At 42.9% G+C, this 17,255-nt stretch overlaps 1 protein-coding gene across 1 annotated transcript; it reads right to left on the bottom strand.

Annotated features, from left to right (window-relative positions):
* Positions 1 to 1,373: 1,373 nt before the first annotated feature.
* LOC133956531 (CD9 antigen-like) lies at positions 1,374 to 16,034 on the bottom strand. Its single transcript, XM_062391655.1, has 8 exons — positions 15,820 to 16,034; positions 7,952 to 8,054; positions 5,221 to 5,318; positions 4,489 to 4,563; positions 4,288 to 4,371; positions 4,133 to 4,189; positions 3,913 to 3,996; positions 1,374 to 3,827 (listed from the first exon to the last, which is right to left on the bottom strand). The coding sequence occupies exons 1-8, from the start codon at positions 15,886 to 15,888 to the stop codon at positions 3,762 to 3,764; spliced, it is 636 nt and encodes a 211-aa protein (XP_062247639.1). The 5' UTR covers positions 15,889 to 16,034; the 3' UTR covers positions 1,374 to 3,761.
* Positions 16,035 to 17,255: the final 1,221 nt, after the last annotated feature.

Genomic DNA, 17,255 nt, shown 5'->3' with positions numbered 1-17,255 from the left:
GTTTGTTTGTGTCGTTTCCTGGAGTGTGTGTTGTTACAGTCGTGGTATCGGCACCATGCCCCAGGTGGCCTTTTTTCTGATGCAAGCCTGAAAGCTGTTGACCCCCCTCTACAAAAGCATTGCCAGCCTAGTCAAGTTGGTGTCAGTTAGAAATGCTCAAGCTGCAGTGTGGGGGAAACTCTACACGAGGCAGCCCTTAAGTCTCTGCTGCCATCGCGCCCATAACTGTCCCCACGACTGAATACTCAGCTGTCCTGAACGCTCAAGTGCAAAAAGGTGAAACTGTTGACATGTGGTCTCATGCAACTAAAGCTGGAAACTTAAAGGAGGATACTTAAGAGGATATCAAATACATTATGCTGGAAAGAATTATAAAATAAATAATTTCTGGTGTAGTGGGTTATCAGTTAAAATGACTATATATTTAATTTGTATATATGGAATATAGAATTCATTTGATCCTGTTTTCTAGTGAATGCTTCGCCTTCCTTTACTCCCACAGAAGAAATTATTACAAGGCAAAACTTATCTCTCAAATACACAAAGTGTATGGACCCTGGCGCATACATGTAAAAAAATTGACACAAGCACATATACAATAATTCTGAACAAAAATATCTCACGTTTAATGTAAAATATGGGATTTTTATTCTTCATAAGCTGCATTAATACTATAATCTGTTAAATATAAATGATTCCCAGCACTCATGCTCCAGAGTCACCATACTGTAAGGTTAAGATTCCCTGACTCCTTCTCTGTTCATACCGAGCATACAGTATATTCTAAATATAGAAATGTAATCCACGTCTATGTATTTTTTTCCAACAAATTAAAAACCTACCTTTTCTAATGTTGACCCTACTCATCCTGTGATTACTCCAGATGTTTACTGAAGAAGACCTGACAGTATTAGTCCGTGTTAAATTACATGAAGCTTGGTGTGGAGGTTGAATTTCAGGAAGTGGACTCACTGGAATATTCCCAAGGCCTGAAACTATGCAGCAGGCGTGACTGAGGCTGCCTGTGTAATGGTGGACTCTGACGCTGCCTGACATCATGATCAAAATATGTCCGTGACCCTAAAGTTATTAGATGTAGAATTACCCTCAACTACTGACCAGAATCAAACATTTTAAGTGAAAATACAAATTAAAAGTCGATTGCATCTTTGAACCTTTTCAAAGAAGCAGATTTACTGGGTTACTGTGACAGCTTTGGATAACAAGTATGTAAACCTGCTGGCTGGCACAGGCCTCTGGAAGAAGACACTTGAAACACTGTCCCTTCATGTCAGTAAAGGACTGGTCTGTTCTTCTTGTATAAATAACTATAAATGTCGTAACATGAAGGAAATCAGACATAGGAAACTCTGTAAAACTTTAAACAATTTATTGAACTTCAATCACCGATCTTCCTGAGAAGCCTGGAATGGTATTAAAATAAATTAACACACAACCAACTATGTCTTTTCGATGCACCTACATTACATCTCCAGATTTGCTTAATATGAGGAACACAGCAACACCAATGAAGATCGAGTAACTTTTCCTCGTTTATCCTGTTTTGTTTGCAGACTGTTGTGTCATCTCAGTCCTCAGAGTAAATATTGCCAACAGCTTGAAGTGGTAAGGAGGCCTTTGTTGTCTCTCATCAAGTGTGTTACATCACACGGAAACGTACAAAAAAAAAGTGAAAGTATTATTCTCGAGTGCTTTTGTCCCATATGGTTTCATCATCTGGACTCAGCTTTGTTCTGAGGGCCCAGAATAGATTTTGATCAGCACCAAGAGGCTTTTGAAATAGCTGGAAGAGAAACTGTTGCTCTCAAGAAGAAACAGTTCGAGTGTGACGCATCAAAAGAGGAAAGTCGAGCCATATGCGATACTCGCCGATTTAATTGCAGTCCGACTCTACAAACATATATATACACTTCTGCTAGGTTCCGACAGCCTGTTGTTAAAAAAAAGAAATAGCTTGGTATCAAAGAAAGGCACGTTAAGAAACAGGTGTTGGCTGCGTGGGTCTGTTTGGACTACACTGACTTTACTACAACACTGTACATCTACTTCAAGCCTCTGTCTACACACACAGCATGTTAAATAGTAACAGTTACATCAGCCACAAACAATGTACATCTACCAAAAAAATGAAACTGAAACATATTCACAAACCAGAGTCCTGACACTTGGAATAAACTGATCAAATTCAAACGGTGGCCTGATTAACCCTGGATTCATGGGCATCTCTATCCAGCCCTGATATCTGCAGAGGTTATTAAGGTGAAACGAACACAGGGGATGGTTTCCTGGATTTCTGTTGTTGTTGGTGTACTTGTAAGGCACACAGGAAAGGGGGGGGAGCACATGATGATGGCAGGTGAAGCGATCAGAAGGCCTGGATAATTCTCAGCTGACTGGCTATTCGTTGTTTAGCGTGAAATCATGATCTGGGTCCTCTTGACATACTGTATAGCCAACAGAGACTCTCCTATGTTATAGTGCATAAGGGGTTGGAACTAGAAAGGGGTATCGCCCTCAAACAGCCACATTAAAATCATGAATATGTTCAATCCTGATGTAGCTTTTTCCACTAATATTTCCTGCAACATACTTGAGTTGCGTTATCGTGAAAATCTCATCTAAATATTGGTCTCATCTTAAAATGTGAACTGTGCATGATTTGTAGAAAATGGGCTCAAACAGGCAAAACCCAGGGGTATAGTCATTTAAAAGAAATGATTGGACTTCTTGGGAAATAGCCGGTGCTTTCTTGCCAAGAGTCAGAAGAAGAGATTGACAGCTGGATGCTGGATATAAGGCAGCAGCTATCAGCTGGTGAGCTTTGAGTGAAAATCTGACACTGGGGGAAACAGCTACGCAGAAACAGACCACTGTCTCCAGTCTCTGTGTTTAGCCAAGCTCACCAGACTGTAGCTTCATATTTATGATATAGACATGAAGGTGCTATCGATCTTCTAATCTCTCATCTGCTGAGCAAGAAAGTGCGCAAGAGTATCTCCTAAAAAAGTAACTTTTTCCTTTTAAAAAACTGTGGATTTTCCTTGGTGTGTGTGTGTGTGAGTGTGTGTGTGAGTGTGAGTATGATCACTGGGGCTACGATGTATTCTCAAAACATTCGCTGGCCGTTCCCCCTCCTGACACTCCACTCTGATTCCACCAATCAGGAACCTACGGGCCAGTCAACCTTTTTAAGGCTGTGGTCTCGCGTAGCACAACATTGCTGTGTTTAGGTATGTGTGTGTGTGTGTGTGTGTGTGTGTGTCTTGATTTGTGTGCGCACAGATAAGCAAACTCAGCTGGTTTGACCTCAGATTGCCCTCTCTGGTTTAAGTTTCCCACAGCCACTGGGTCAGTTTCAAGGATGTGTGAAAAAGCATTGACACTTTGGCGACAGCATGTGGGTTAAAATTTGTAGCGCCGGCCAAATGGCCTCAGGAAAAACAATCGGACAGGTTGTCCGGGCGGAATCAGAAAATATGCAGTTCCCCCAGGATGTGTCAAAGGTCTAAGTGTTATCGGAGTGTTATGGAAGGTGGAGTCAGCTACTTGGCTTGTGACAGCAAATAAATAAAGAGAGAATAGAGATCAGGCCACCGTAGTGGAATGGAGTTTTTCAGAACATGATCAATTTCCTGGGTCCCCGTACGTGATGGACAGGGCACGACATTTGATCTGAAGGCTGTACAGTCTCTCGGGGCTCGGCAAAGTAAGGGTGAGGGGGTAGACGTCGAGGATCCAGCTTATATGACCTCCCTGGTGTTGCGGATGGCACAACAGAGAACCATGCTGAAGATCATCCCAATGATCTGTTGAGAGGGAAAAATATTAGTTTCAGTAAAATCCTCCTCAACCGCAGTCTGGGTGTGAGTGTGTGTTTTCGACTTGACTCACCATGACTCCAGCGATGCCGATGCCCACGTACCCGATGATGTAGAGTTTACTGTTGAAGAATTCCTTGATGCCCGTCTCACAGTCCTGCAGAGCCAAGATAAGAGGAGTGGTGTTAACTTCCACTCAACCAGGATGTTTTTTAACGCCACCGCGACGCATTCATTTCAACAACAAAGGATTTGATTTCCATCCTGAGTCTGGAGCTGGTGACAGATCTTACCTTGGTATCGGGTTGGGAATCAGGGCAGGGGTCTGCGGAGGTTCCACAACAATTCAGCTGAAAGGGGAGGAAAAACAAACATAGGAAGGTTAAAAACATTAAAATGTAATTTCCCTGCCAATGTTGACCCTTAATCTACTGTTATTTTTACTTACTATTTTCTGGTATGAGACGATCAAAGTGCTGTTATTGTCCTCGTTGTACGTTGTTGAGTAGAAGGTCTGAACGTCTTCGATTATCTGTGCAGAAAGGAAACATGAGTGGTGTGTGATCAGGGATACTGCACTTACTGTCGTGTGCAAAACAAAAACATATTACAGCAGTGACCTTTTCATGCTAAATAATAATAAATGTACCTTGTCTTTGTTTAAGAATCCAAACACTCCTGCTGCCACCTCAGCTCCGAAGATGATCAACAAGCAGGCAAAGAACTGAAAAATAAATTAACACTATAAGTTTACAACTACAAAGTATATAGGCTCACAGAATCAGAGAATATCAGAATAAAGTCATAATTCTCAGCTGAATGTCATGTTAGAGGGGAAATATAAGAAGATCAGCCTGTCACCTGAGTTAAAATGAGGGAAGTGCAGCATCTTGTTAAGTTATACTTAAGTGCATGATTCATTTTTTTTCGAAATGCTTAATCTTTTGGCTCATCAGCGCCACATTAATATAAGTATCGGGACTTTGAAAAGATTGAGCAAGAATCCTGTCTATTCTAAAGAAAGAACAACGCAGGCTTGGAGGAAATTGCACTTTTTTGTGAAAGAGGAAATGTTTGATATAGTAGTCGACTGTAAAGCTGTCGTTGTTTACATGTGTACTATTTAAAGAGGATCTTTAGTTTATCTGATCCAGAAGGAGTCAATATCTGGCCAGCATAGGTTCTCCTTGTTGCTTTTAAAAAATAAGATAGATTTTTCTCATAAAATAACGGCTTTATCCTTCTTGTATTATGACCACCTCAACAACTTCATTCTTGTTATATTACGATTATACACTTGAAGTGTCCGTTTTCCCCCCGTCAATATGGCCCTAATACTGTGACGTAGTATTTTGACACATGTCTTTTGTGTGCTACTCACTGAACCAAGCAGGCACTGAGATTCCCGCACAGCTCCACAGCAGCCGAAGAAACCCACCAACATCACTAGGCTGCCGGCACCAATCAGTATATAGACACCTGCGGGAACAGGGAAAATAAAGTTTTTATTTACATGCAGTAATGGTAACTATTAAGAAAAAAGCAAGTAAATTGCACCAAACAAAAAGTATCATAGTGGAATCTATTTTGATAGATTCTATTAAAACATAATAAAGATATTTAAGTTTTTTAAGGCAGATCAAACAAGCTTATCTCCTCTAGTACGTAGAGTTATTTGAGTTGACTAAGTCTCCAGCAGGGGGCAGCACAGAGCCAGGAATGTAAATCGAAACGGTCACTATCTACTGTTAATTTCCAGGAAGAGCTCAAACACAGGCATAAACATTCCAGACTGTGCTATTTCACAAATGGGAGCAAAGTGATTGGAGCTCGGCCGTATCCTTTTTCTGTGCTGCCTGTCCTCCTAGTAAAAGATGCCTCTAAAAAAAAAATCTTTGTTAACATGAGCCTGCTGGATGGGGAGCTCCACGAGGGAGACTGCCTGTCCAATAGACACCATTATCTCCAGTGAACCCTCTCAGGGGAAGGTCTGCAGGGAAGGAACTCAACAACAGATGGGTTCCACAGTGCGCTCTCGTACAGGTGGGGTCTGCTGCTAGGTGACGGCTCCACACATGACAGGGTGTGACAGGTCGTGTCAGCCCCCGGGGAGACGTGGCCTCAGGTGGGAATGAGCAAGACAGGCGGTTCCTCTGATCCCAAGGCATCAACCCAAAGACTTGATGTGATACAATAATTGAGTAATTTTCTTTTGTTTGTTCGGAAAGAGAGAGGTTCAAAGACAGAGATTCAGATTGTGTTTCTACTTCCTAAGAAGACAACCCCCCCCCCCCCCCCCCCACCAGCGCTTGTCTCTTTAGTTGGCTCCCAGTCTGAAGTTGTTCTCATTTTCTAATAATACCTCAATTCAAAGTGAAGTTAGGTCTGGGCTCGACGCCATGGGAATGAGGCATGGCAACTTGTTGAGTGCGCTCTCAGCTGTCAAAGCCATGTGGAGCACTGTGCTCTCTGAGGACCTGACTGAAGCCACTCATCCTCATCCTCATCCTCATCCTCAGTCATACCACGTGGACCTCTGAGACTCAGACACACACATACACACTCGAGTTTGTACAGCGATCCTTATTAGGACTTTCCACTGAATTCTATTTATTGTTGACAGCCTAAACAAAACCTTAGCCCTAACCTTAACCATGACTTATTCATACCTAACCATAATCTTAACTTAACCACAATGCATCATCTTACCACTAACCTTAACCAGGACTTCAGAAATGAAGTTTTGCCTCATTAGGACTGTGCTTTGGTCCCCATGATGTTTACTGGTCCTGACAAGGTCAATATTTATACTGGAAAAAGCTCCCTAGCGAGGCAATAAAAAATAGTTTACACACATGCACACACACACACTCAATAGTCTAAAGTCACATTTCCATGACTTCAGACTATTGATTTCCTCCTAAAACTTAAACCTTAACCTTAACCCAACTTTAAACCACGTCTTCACCTAAAAAGTTTATGATCTACATTATAGGGACATGCTTTTTGTTCCCATGTGAGAGACAAGTCCCAATACTTTGACTTTTTAGGTCCCCTCAGTATAAGTAATACCGGGACCACAAACACGCACACACACACACACACACACACACAGCCACGAGTAATCCATCCATCCACATTGTGCAGCTGAACATTGTGCAGCCTGTGCTGTCATCTAATTTCATGTCCCATCTTGTTTTCAATACAAAACTTAGTGTTGCATCTGTTTCTATGATCGTCCTCTTCCACACGCCTCTTTAACCGTCCCTCTGTTTCCATCTAGGCAGGGTGACTGATAGAAAGGTGGTTAGACGCCCTGTGGTTTCCCCCGTGGGTTTAAGCTCCATGTAATGCAGTCATTTCCTGTTATTCAGACTCATCTTCGGCATTCTTTCTTATAATAGAAAAAGTGTGAGCGCAGGTGGAATTTTTGACATCATGTACGTATTTGTGTAAACTAAGATACACACAAATTCACATCAACACATTTATAAGAGAGCAGTGGATTGACAAACTTTTTACACCCACTTTGTGTTTCTGTGTGTGGGCTCTAATATGAGGAGTGTGGATTTGCGTGTATGTGCGTGAAGGAACTTCTGTGGTAGGAATATTCCCTCTGACACGGACGAATATATATTCTCAGGCAAATGGAGTTGCATGAAAACATGGCAATTAAAGACTGGAAAGCTCTTCCCCCGGTCTGAGGATGACAGAGCGGAGAGCAACGTGACATTGACTGGGTTGTTAGATGTCTGTAACTGACACATTATCTTCAATCCAGCATAAATAAGGAGACGGGGCCTTACATTTCCATTTTGTGATTTCCAGTCTTTTATGTCAACATAAAAATTGGATCACTGATACTTCATAGGAAAACTGAACTTTCCATGGCCTCTTTAGAGTGGTTTCCCAGCAGCAAACCCTTAAAACAAACCCGTGCAGCGCTCTACAAGAAAAACAAACCAATGTGGTGACAAATTGACGACAAAAAGCACTTAGATTTCAACACAACCTTGGGTGAATTATTCCGCGCATGTATTGAATTGAGGGCATTAGTGTTGTATGCTGTTGACTTGGAACACACCCACATTGTGAACTGTTATGGTACTCACCAATGAAGAAGGTGTCTGGAGCTTTGTCCCCGTTGAGCAGAGACACAGTTTCTGGGTCGAAACGCAGCCAGAGTCCCACTGCCAGGACAAATGATCCCATCAACTGAAGGGACATAAGACAGAAGGATACGAGACAATGAGATGTAATGCTTGTGTAATTCAGGGGAAAAAAACAACAGGACAAATGAGGCAAAGCGAAGGTTCAGTCAGGGACACTGTCTTCCTGCACGTACACAATTCCCGCTATCGCAAGGCTTCACCAGCTCCTTGTCTTTCCGTCAAATCACAACCTCGCCTTGAGCCAGTCTGTCAATAGTTTACATTGTTTTGTCTCTGTTATTCAGCTGTCGGTTTAGAGAGTGAGCAACCTCCACGCCTGCACCACCTCCACCCTGGATACCTGGTCATCAGCTCAAAACTGTCATCCGGAAGATGATCTTAAGCCCCTTTTCCCCTGGTCCAAAAATGGATGGATTCAATCGTAATTTACTCACGGGTCAAATGAATACAATAGACACATCAGGGTTTTTATCGGCTCCGACTCTGATTAGCGCCTCAGTTGTCAGTGCGATCATAATGTCAAACAAAAGGCAGCCTCCCTAATATGGCGTAAAAGAGGTAATAGATGCAACTCCGTGCTCCGTCTCTCATAAGATCTATTTCTATGTTACACTCTTTTTATTTCTTATTTTAATTCCCCCTTTCCCATTAGTTTCTCTATAGGTCTCTCCTGATTGAAATAAATTGAGCGAACCTTGGGAGATAGTTCAAGGCAGCCGACTCGAGCTGCGCTGCTCCAATTATGTGATATGTATCATTCTCCACAATCCTCCATTATACACACCCTCCCAATTTGACGGTGTATTCAAGCTGCAAACAATTTCCCATAATTCCCTTTACTAGCCCCCCCCCCCCCCCCTCCCACCCAGCTATTAGTGTCATTGCTGCTGCCTGATGATTCAGGCCCGCCTCCACACCAGAATCCACCTGTGGGCTCCGACAGGTTTTTTTTTTAAATATCTGCTCATCACTCCCATTAAATCGATGTAATCACATCTGGGGGGGAGGGATGAAGTCAGAGCCTATAGATGCCAAACACTAAGCACGTCCAACTGCAATAAACATATCAAATGAGTTGAAACAAATAACAGTTTGTATGAAGTCACTCACAGTTGAGTTTTTAATTGAAACAAGCTCCTCGTCCATTCTTCCAATTCTGATTAATGTTAGCTAACTATAACATTGGCACGTGGTGCAGAAATACATTGGCAAACAAGTAGAAAACCAGTTTTCTGTTTCACAATGAAACATGTTTCTCATATAATTTATTTCCTTCACCTAACATGTGACATCATTGCTGTTAATTGGTTTCAGCATCCATCACAACTGTTTTCATCTAGAAAGGCACAACAGTGTAAGTGCATGTTTCTCAGGCTGTCATAGGGCTTTTACTTCAGCTCTTCCTAAACGTGATGTTTCCAAATTAACTACAGCAAATTATATGTGGAGTTTCCAGTCCAGCCCTTCAACCTCAGGGCAGATGAGAGATGCATAATTTCATTAAGAGACAGTTAAGCTGAAAAACGTCATATTTGCTTTGAAACAATAGGTGGACCGCGTGGTGGGATAATTAAAGTCTCCTGGAGCAATAGTCCCCAGCGAAACACAACTTATGTAACTGTGACACACTGTTTAGTTGGCTCCGGCTCCTCAGGAGGGAGAAAATGACCCGCTAGGCCGTGGGCAGCAGTGTGGCACCTTGAGTTTTAACAGCCTCTCCTGTTGGTTTGGAAATGTGGTTTATGCTGCTCATATTTTCCTTCGTCTAAACTCCCATCACCGTACGTCGAGCAAAATCAAACTCCCTGCAGTGCTGCTGCTTTCTGAGGCTGTATGACTAAAGCAAAAGAAACTTATTAGCCTCTCCGGAGATCAGACAACCTTGAAGTAAACAGTTCTTCTTCCAAAGATATGAGACGCTCTCGGGGCAGAGACTGTGGTGGGCGCTCTGGCGACAGATCAATAATGGGAGGTTTTAATGATCACTCAGCCCATGCCCCCCCCCCCCCCCGAGTCTGAAAACCTCTTTGAGCGGAGCTTCACAACAGATAGTGTGTGTGTTGGTGCGTGTGAGAAATAAAATGATTTGTCTAAATGGATTGTATTTAGCAGTGCTTGTCACATGGGCTCCTTGTGTCCTAGATCTCAGAGTTTAGACAGACCACTGTGTTTGACTATTTGTGTCCTTGAGTGAAATGATGTGGCCGAAAAAACAACTCCAAACCCTCCTGCCAAGTTCAGGCAAAGACAAACGGTTCTATGTCTGTGTCTTAATTTGACCCTGTGACCTGTTGTTCATCAAATTCTCTCTGCCCTTTCCTGGATCTGCCTCTTCTTATTTATCTTCCGTATCTCAGCTTCAGTGTTTACACTCCTCTCCTCCTCAACTCCAGCTCCACAGGCTACAGTATTTAATGGTTTTGGTCTGAAGAAATATATTAGCCTGTAAATAAAGATGGATGAGGCGTCTCCACTTCCTCCCACTGTCCAGAAATGAAGTGCCATCCTGAGCATTTAGAGCCACAGTCTGCACAGAAGCGATCGAGGAATGGAGCCGCGGTCCCGTCGATACAAGCATTTCAGTCTCAGCTGATTCACCCCACTTTTATAGCATCTAATAACTTGTTAAAACCTTATCAGAATCATGGACACTTAAACATACATCAGTGCGATAAGAACTAACCCGACATAAACCGCCTTGGAGAAAAAGGATCTCCTATGTATTTTGACTTTTCAGTCTGGTCCATGTACCATCCACTAACATGGAGGAGTACTACAAACAGCCACCAGGTGGCGATTGAGATGCTTTGGCTTCGCTTTTGAGGAGACGAAATGTCGTCCATCTTTACATACGGTGTCTGAGTAAAAACAGTAGCTCAGTTTTAAAACACTGGGGTGGGACAGGTGTTGGGACACTGGTATCCTACCAGACTGAGGATTTAATGTGATGTGAAGTATGTGACAGCCGAGCTGTTTTCAGGATTAGCAGGTACAAAATGATCAAGTACAGAGAAGCGAAGGCTACGGATCTGTAGACTTACTGAACCGTGCGGGATTAGTCCAGACGTTGGGGGCTGACTGGATCTACTTAACACTGGTATTTGCCAGGACACTTGATGGTGAGATGGCGTTGGCAGAGGTGTGAGCTGAGGGTTGCCATACCAGCTGAATCGACAGTTGGAGAATAGCCGGCTCATGCCGAGCTCCACTGTCGATGGTGCTGGTGCTGCATGGAGGAGCAGGTGGTGGTTTCGCAGTTGAATAGAGCTTAGGGCTCCGCCAAACCTCATTACTGTTATGGCTAAATTTAAAAGCCTCTTCAAAACCAGATGCATAGATGGATCTCACTTTAGACTGGAGGCGGTGGGGGGGCTACATCCTTCGCTGCATCCGTGGCCGACACACTAAATGGATTCAAGGCACTCTCAAGCCTCTCCCAGAGGTCCCATTAACCTCGTCACTGCTTGCATACCCCCCCTACTTAGCCCCCCCCCCCCCAAACAGTTGTCTGCCATCATTATCCAGGCTGACACCAGACACACCCCTCCCTCCCTCCTCCCGGCTTGCCTCTCTACCTCCCAAATCTACAACCCCCCACCTCAACCCTTATTTATCTCTGTGTTCTCCCCCCTCCCACCTCAACCCCCCCCCTCCCAACCTCACCCAAAGGACAAAGAACCAGTGTCTCCCTGTGACTGTGTGCTTTGGCTCACAATAGGGGGGTAAAAAAATAGACACAATGAAAAAGAGAATGAATGGAGGGAAGGGAGAGAGGAATAAGTTGTTAGAGGAGCCATCATAATTTGTTTTCCTTTGCCAGTAGAAACAGACCACAGGAGTTTGTTGAGAGGCAAATATAAAACTTTAACCTGAGTTTGTACATCCTCCCTCTAAATAGTTTGTATATGTACGTATGTGCCTCAGCTTTATCTGAGCTTCTTTTATGCTGTTGGGCTTACTTTCTTTTAACAGAGCAGTTAAATAGTCTTTGTGTGAGCGGAAAAACAGGGGCTGAGTTGACAAAGAGTGCTCCGAGACAGTCTGTGGCATAATATCCACTTTCTAGGTTAGAGCTTATTTACAGGAAAGGAAAATGGAGCCTGAGTGTGAATTAAAGCAAAGGCAGTGTATGAAACCAAAACAGTTGTAAACAACATCTTTAAACCCGGCGCTAATTGCTGAGTGGTTCGAGACAGACCAAAATACTTCTCTGTCTGGCCCGTGTTTGTGAAAACAGATGTAAGCGCACATTAAAAAAATGATACGCAAAGGAAAGTGCAAATACGATAGAAGAAGATAATTATGGGTGGAGTGAATCCCATTGTACTCCTCCACAGGGCAAGGGTGGGGAGCGCTGTGGCACAGATCATCCTCCACCACACACACAAACACACACACACATACTTTTAGTTTCTGCGTCAATGCCGATTTTAACGTCAGCACCAGAAACCCTCAAAATCAACAAATGAAAGAATAGAGTGAAAAAAGTGTGTCCGTTTTTAAGTTAACTTCTTGCTTTTAAAATACTTGAAATTTTATTTCATCAGTTTGCTGCAGACAGTACATAGAGTCGCAACTGGTCTTTAAATATTCATTTCAACTGTAACACATTAAAGCACCAATACAAACAAGCAATTGCATCAATAAAACATGACAACAACAAAGCAAGTGAACCCCTGCTTGTTACAATCTAACTCTGTGAGATCAGTGGCACTAGACCCTGTACTGTACTGCATATCATTTGCATGTATTAATGTATAATCAGTATGGTTGGATCTGTCATCCATCAGAGCAAGCCGATTGGCACCAGACCCTACGTCACAATATACATTCCATATGATGAAATAGAAAACACAAGCTTATTTTTTCAAATCTCAGTTAAATGTCTTAGTTTGTTGCATTAGTTGATGGACTTTGTTTTGATATAATAATTCATCTAAATTATGTTATGCTAATGCACAAATAGAGTTTTTACAATCTTGTGTAATCATCCTTAACCACTGCACTTTACTGAAATACTTTTTCTAGACAAACAATATATCGAATATTTTTGTATAGTTAAAAAGTGTTTATGTACATATTCTGCATTGTTTACTCTTTTTACTTCATCTTCATTCTGACTTGACTTCTGCTGTAGAATTTCACCTGATTGGCTACATAAAGTACTATGTTATCTTATCTTATCGTATTGAAGGAAATTTCAAATATACCTTATCATATTTTCACAGATTCATGCTGAAAGAAACCTGGCATGTTTAGGAGACTGATATTTACAAGTTTGAACAATTTAGTGCAGATCCCATACACAATACAAATTAGGATTAAAAAAACATCTGAAATCAAACATATAGTAGGTTCCCCTGAGACGACCCTCCCTTGTCCAGTGTCACACATCAACCCGTTCCTCGTTTGGCTGTTGACTAAAACGTTTGCTCTTGGGCAGAAAACAATCATTAACAGTTACTGTATGTGGCCTTTTCAAAATCAAGGTTTTTGCAGGTAGGTGAGAACATTTTCTTTTTGTTGGCTGGCAAATATCAAATAAATTAACTAACCTAATTAATCATTAATCCAACAGGATGCAGAACTCTCCCAAACCTCGTCCTATCAGTTGTTTTTCATCAGGAGGAAGAAGAATGTGGGGAAAATGTGTGGGAAAGACACTTCTCACTGCACCTTTCACACACACGCTGCTATTTAAGTGCTGTTTGCCCTTCACTGTTTACCCTTCGGATTCAATTTTTGACCAAATAGGGCAGTTAGTGAACTAAATCTCTCACAACCAGATGCCAGGCATTCAGTGAGGTACTGCGGCTCTGTGGAAAGCTGTTGTATTTGCAGCCATCAGTATAACATATACAAAAGTGAGGCCTGTGTTACATTAATGACAGTTGAGTTAATGGAGTCCTGCAGGAATGTCAGTGCATCACCATACTCATGTCTGAGGTTTTTAAACAAAGCGCCACTTTGCATGTGTTGATTGATAACCGTGCTCATGTGCATCACTAAAAACAAGTTCATCTTGGTGTTTGTGTGTCGGTAACAGCTCCCATCATCCCGTCCACAGGGAGCATCAGTCTACGCTCCAATGTCCACTAAGGGGATTTGAAGGGAAACATATCAGCCTCCAGCCGCTTTCATCAACGAACACAAACACACACACACAGACACACACACACACACATACACACACACATACACACACACAGGACACTCATTTACATAATGCATTCCACAGCCCCTTCCCCTAACCTTAACCATCACAACTAAAGGCCTCACTCCAATCCTTACACTACATAAACCAAATTCTAACCTTAAACCTCAAACATTTCTTTGAACTTGTATGACCAGTCAAAATGTCCTCACAATGATGGTATTCAACCAACATTGGCCCTCATAACTAAAGAAGGACATGCGCACACACAAACTGCTCATCATCTCTCACTCCACCATCAACACAGGAGCCCAGAGGGGATGGTGATGCAGTGATTGTGACACACACACACACTTTATCTGGGTCTATCTTTATCTGGGTCAACTTCATGCCAACTGTCCCTCTTTTGCCATGTGAATGCGCACGCACATGAATATCCCTCTCAATCTCCCTATGACCCTCTTCTTTCATAGTTGTTGTTTTCTTCTCTCCAAGCATTAACTCTTCTCCACTCCACTCATCTCCCCCATCGCCCTCTGTGCCCTGTCTGCATGTCTGCAGCACTCAGATGCATCAAATGAGAGATTTGGGTGACGTCCTGGTTGCAGGGACGACTGTGGACAACTCAGTGGTGTTCAGGGTCTCCTCTGCTTAGCCAGGCCAGCAGACTGAAGTTATGCTATTGTCCCTCGGTCACAATGGATCCATTCACAATGCACTCAGCGCCTGATCCACTCCGCAGATGCTTGTTGGAAAATGCTCTCTCTCTCTCTCTCTCGCTCTCTCTCTCTCTCTCTCTCACACACACACACACACACACACACACACAAAGACATTTCCCCTGGAAAGAGTGTGAACAGTAGCAGACGTGTGCGTGCTTGCACATGCACACACGCACAACTGTTATCCATGGGGAGACGAACATGGAAATAATGCACGTTCATTCATAGCTTGAAGTATGAATGGACTTTAAACAAGGATTGTAGGGTTCATGTGCAAAGCATGTGTGCAGGACACACACACACACACACACACACACACACACACACACACACAAACACACACACACACACACACACACACACACCTTTCACATGCACCTGACAGTTTGTCTTGAGTGACTCTCTTGAGGCTCAGTAAGAGGGAGCAGTTGGGGGGGATGTGATGCTTCACTGTGGTTGTAACTTCTGCTCATCAATCAGCCCTGGATGTTTATTAATGGATCGATGTGGCACATGAGCCAATGTGCTGAGTTTGTTTTCCATGCTGTCCTTCACTCTCTCACTCCCTCTCTCCCTCTCTCTGTCTTTTCATTCAGTCTTCCTTTCAAAAACACGCTTCCCCGGGAAAAAAGGGGCGGGTTTTTTCCCTCTGTGGAAAATCTGATTTGAGCCCGGTGAGCCAAAACTCGAACCGCTCCGGCAGTCCCCCTTTCAGCGCCACGCAGGGCAGTAAACCCACACGGCTCCATACACGCGCACAGAACCCAGACAGGAGGGCGAGAGAGGAAACTGTGATGAATGAAACAGTCACTGAAATAACACAAGGGGAGTGAACGTCTGCAGCGAGAAGTCTGCGCTGCTGCACTTGCTCCGTGCGCCATTTACGCACAACTCGCATCTCATCACATCACAGCCACTCACCGTGCACTTACCCAGAATGTGAAGTTGAAGACGAACAAAAGGTATTTCACACACTTCATCCCTCCTTCCACTTTCCCCATGTCGGCAGAGATTTGTCTTTATCCTCGTGAAGGGCTCTGAGTGATGAATAATGGCTCCACACGACGTGACAATAACGGACCCCGGTCACAGCACTGATGCATCAAGAAGCAGCATCAGGACAGCCTCTCTCTCTCTCTCTCTCTCTCTCTCTCTCTCTCTCTCTCTCTCTCTCTCTCTCTTTCACGCACACAGACGCACGCGGGCGCTCATGCACGCGCACAAAACACCAGAGGATCCGCTTAGACTCTTTCCAGACCGCCCCCTTCAATAATACAGAGGGGGGCCTGAAGGGGGGAGCGAGACCACACGATGGGAAGTAGACAACAAAATATTCAACCCCATCTCAAAGATACACGAATACACTGTAATATCATTTTAACAGTATATTCTTAAAACGTACATTGGCCTGTATTTGTTTAGGAATATATTTATTGGGAAAAAAGATACGGACCATCATGTTTTCAAAGGGGGGGGGGGCAAAATGTATCACAACCACTATATAACAAAGAGAAATGTAAATTGTAGTTGTTAGGTCAGCAATGAGATTGATTGTCTGTTATGATTTCTATGAACTGATGGCCTCAACTAGTTTTAATACCAGTTTTTTTCATGTTTCTCATCAGATTACCATATATTGGCATGACTTCTATACATTTTGTCATGGGTCAATAGGTATTATAGGTAGTAATTCAAGAATCACACGCTGCACAGAGCAGCGTGTGATGGAGAAATGTAATGTTTTGGATCTGATGAAACACCTGTTTTGTTTTGTAATCGCTGCATTAGATAACAGTTTCTCAATTTCCGTTTACAAGGAAAAAGCTTGATGGCAATATGTCAAAGTATTTCCTAACTGCACTATCACAACTTTTTACAAACCTTCCCTGACAGTATCAAAAAGCTCTGCTTCACACAAATGTATTATTTATGTCATTGCAATGGAAATATTTAGTGTATTGAAAAACACAATGAAAATCACTTCGACCCACTCTGGGTTGTTAATATTATCTATTTATGCCTCCATGCTAGTGAAAGCCTTCCAGCTCTCATTAAGATGATTTTCAAAAAAGACTTGAGGGGTCCATCCATCCATCCATCCATTATCAATAGGCCTACTGCTTAGTATTCCTCATGTGCCTGGAGCCAATCAGCTGACATTTCTTCACGTTCGGGACAAAAACTCACTTGATGTTAGATGCTATGACCTGTGACAAAACGTTTTTTTGGCCATAAGTAATAGTACAAAAATGTATTTTACACAAATCAGTAACAGGATACAATTATGACTTTAGACTTTAGATCCAATGGTCAAAGGTCAACTCACTGTGACATCATACCATTCTGTGAAAACAATTTCCTGCGAATT

This window comes from Platichthys flesus, chromosome 7, assembly GCF_949316205.1.
Source record: "Platichthys flesus chromosome 7, fPlaFle2.1, whole genome shotgun sequence".
In the NCBI taxonomy this organism is placed as follows: domain Eukaryota; kingdom Metazoa; phylum Chordata; class Actinopteri; order Pleuronectiformes; family Pleuronectidae; genus Platichthys; species Platichthys flesus.
The sequence above is the reverse complement of the archived record's forward strand: the minus strand, read 5'-3'. Positions and strand labels throughout refer to the sequence as shown.

Coding starts and splice junctions, on each gene's coding strand:
- LOC133956531 (XM_062391655.1), bottom strand. CDS start 15,888: ATGGGGAAAGTGGAAGGAGGGATGAAGTGTGTGAAATACCTTTTGTTC. Junction 4,372..4,488: donor GATTCTTAAACAAAGACAAG/GTACATTTATTA, acceptor CTTTCTGCACAG/ATAATCGAAGACGTTCAGAC. Junction 3,828..3,912: donor TCGGCATCGCTGGAGTCATG/GTGAGTCAAGTC, acceptor CCCTCTCAACAG/ATCATTGGGATGATCTTCAG.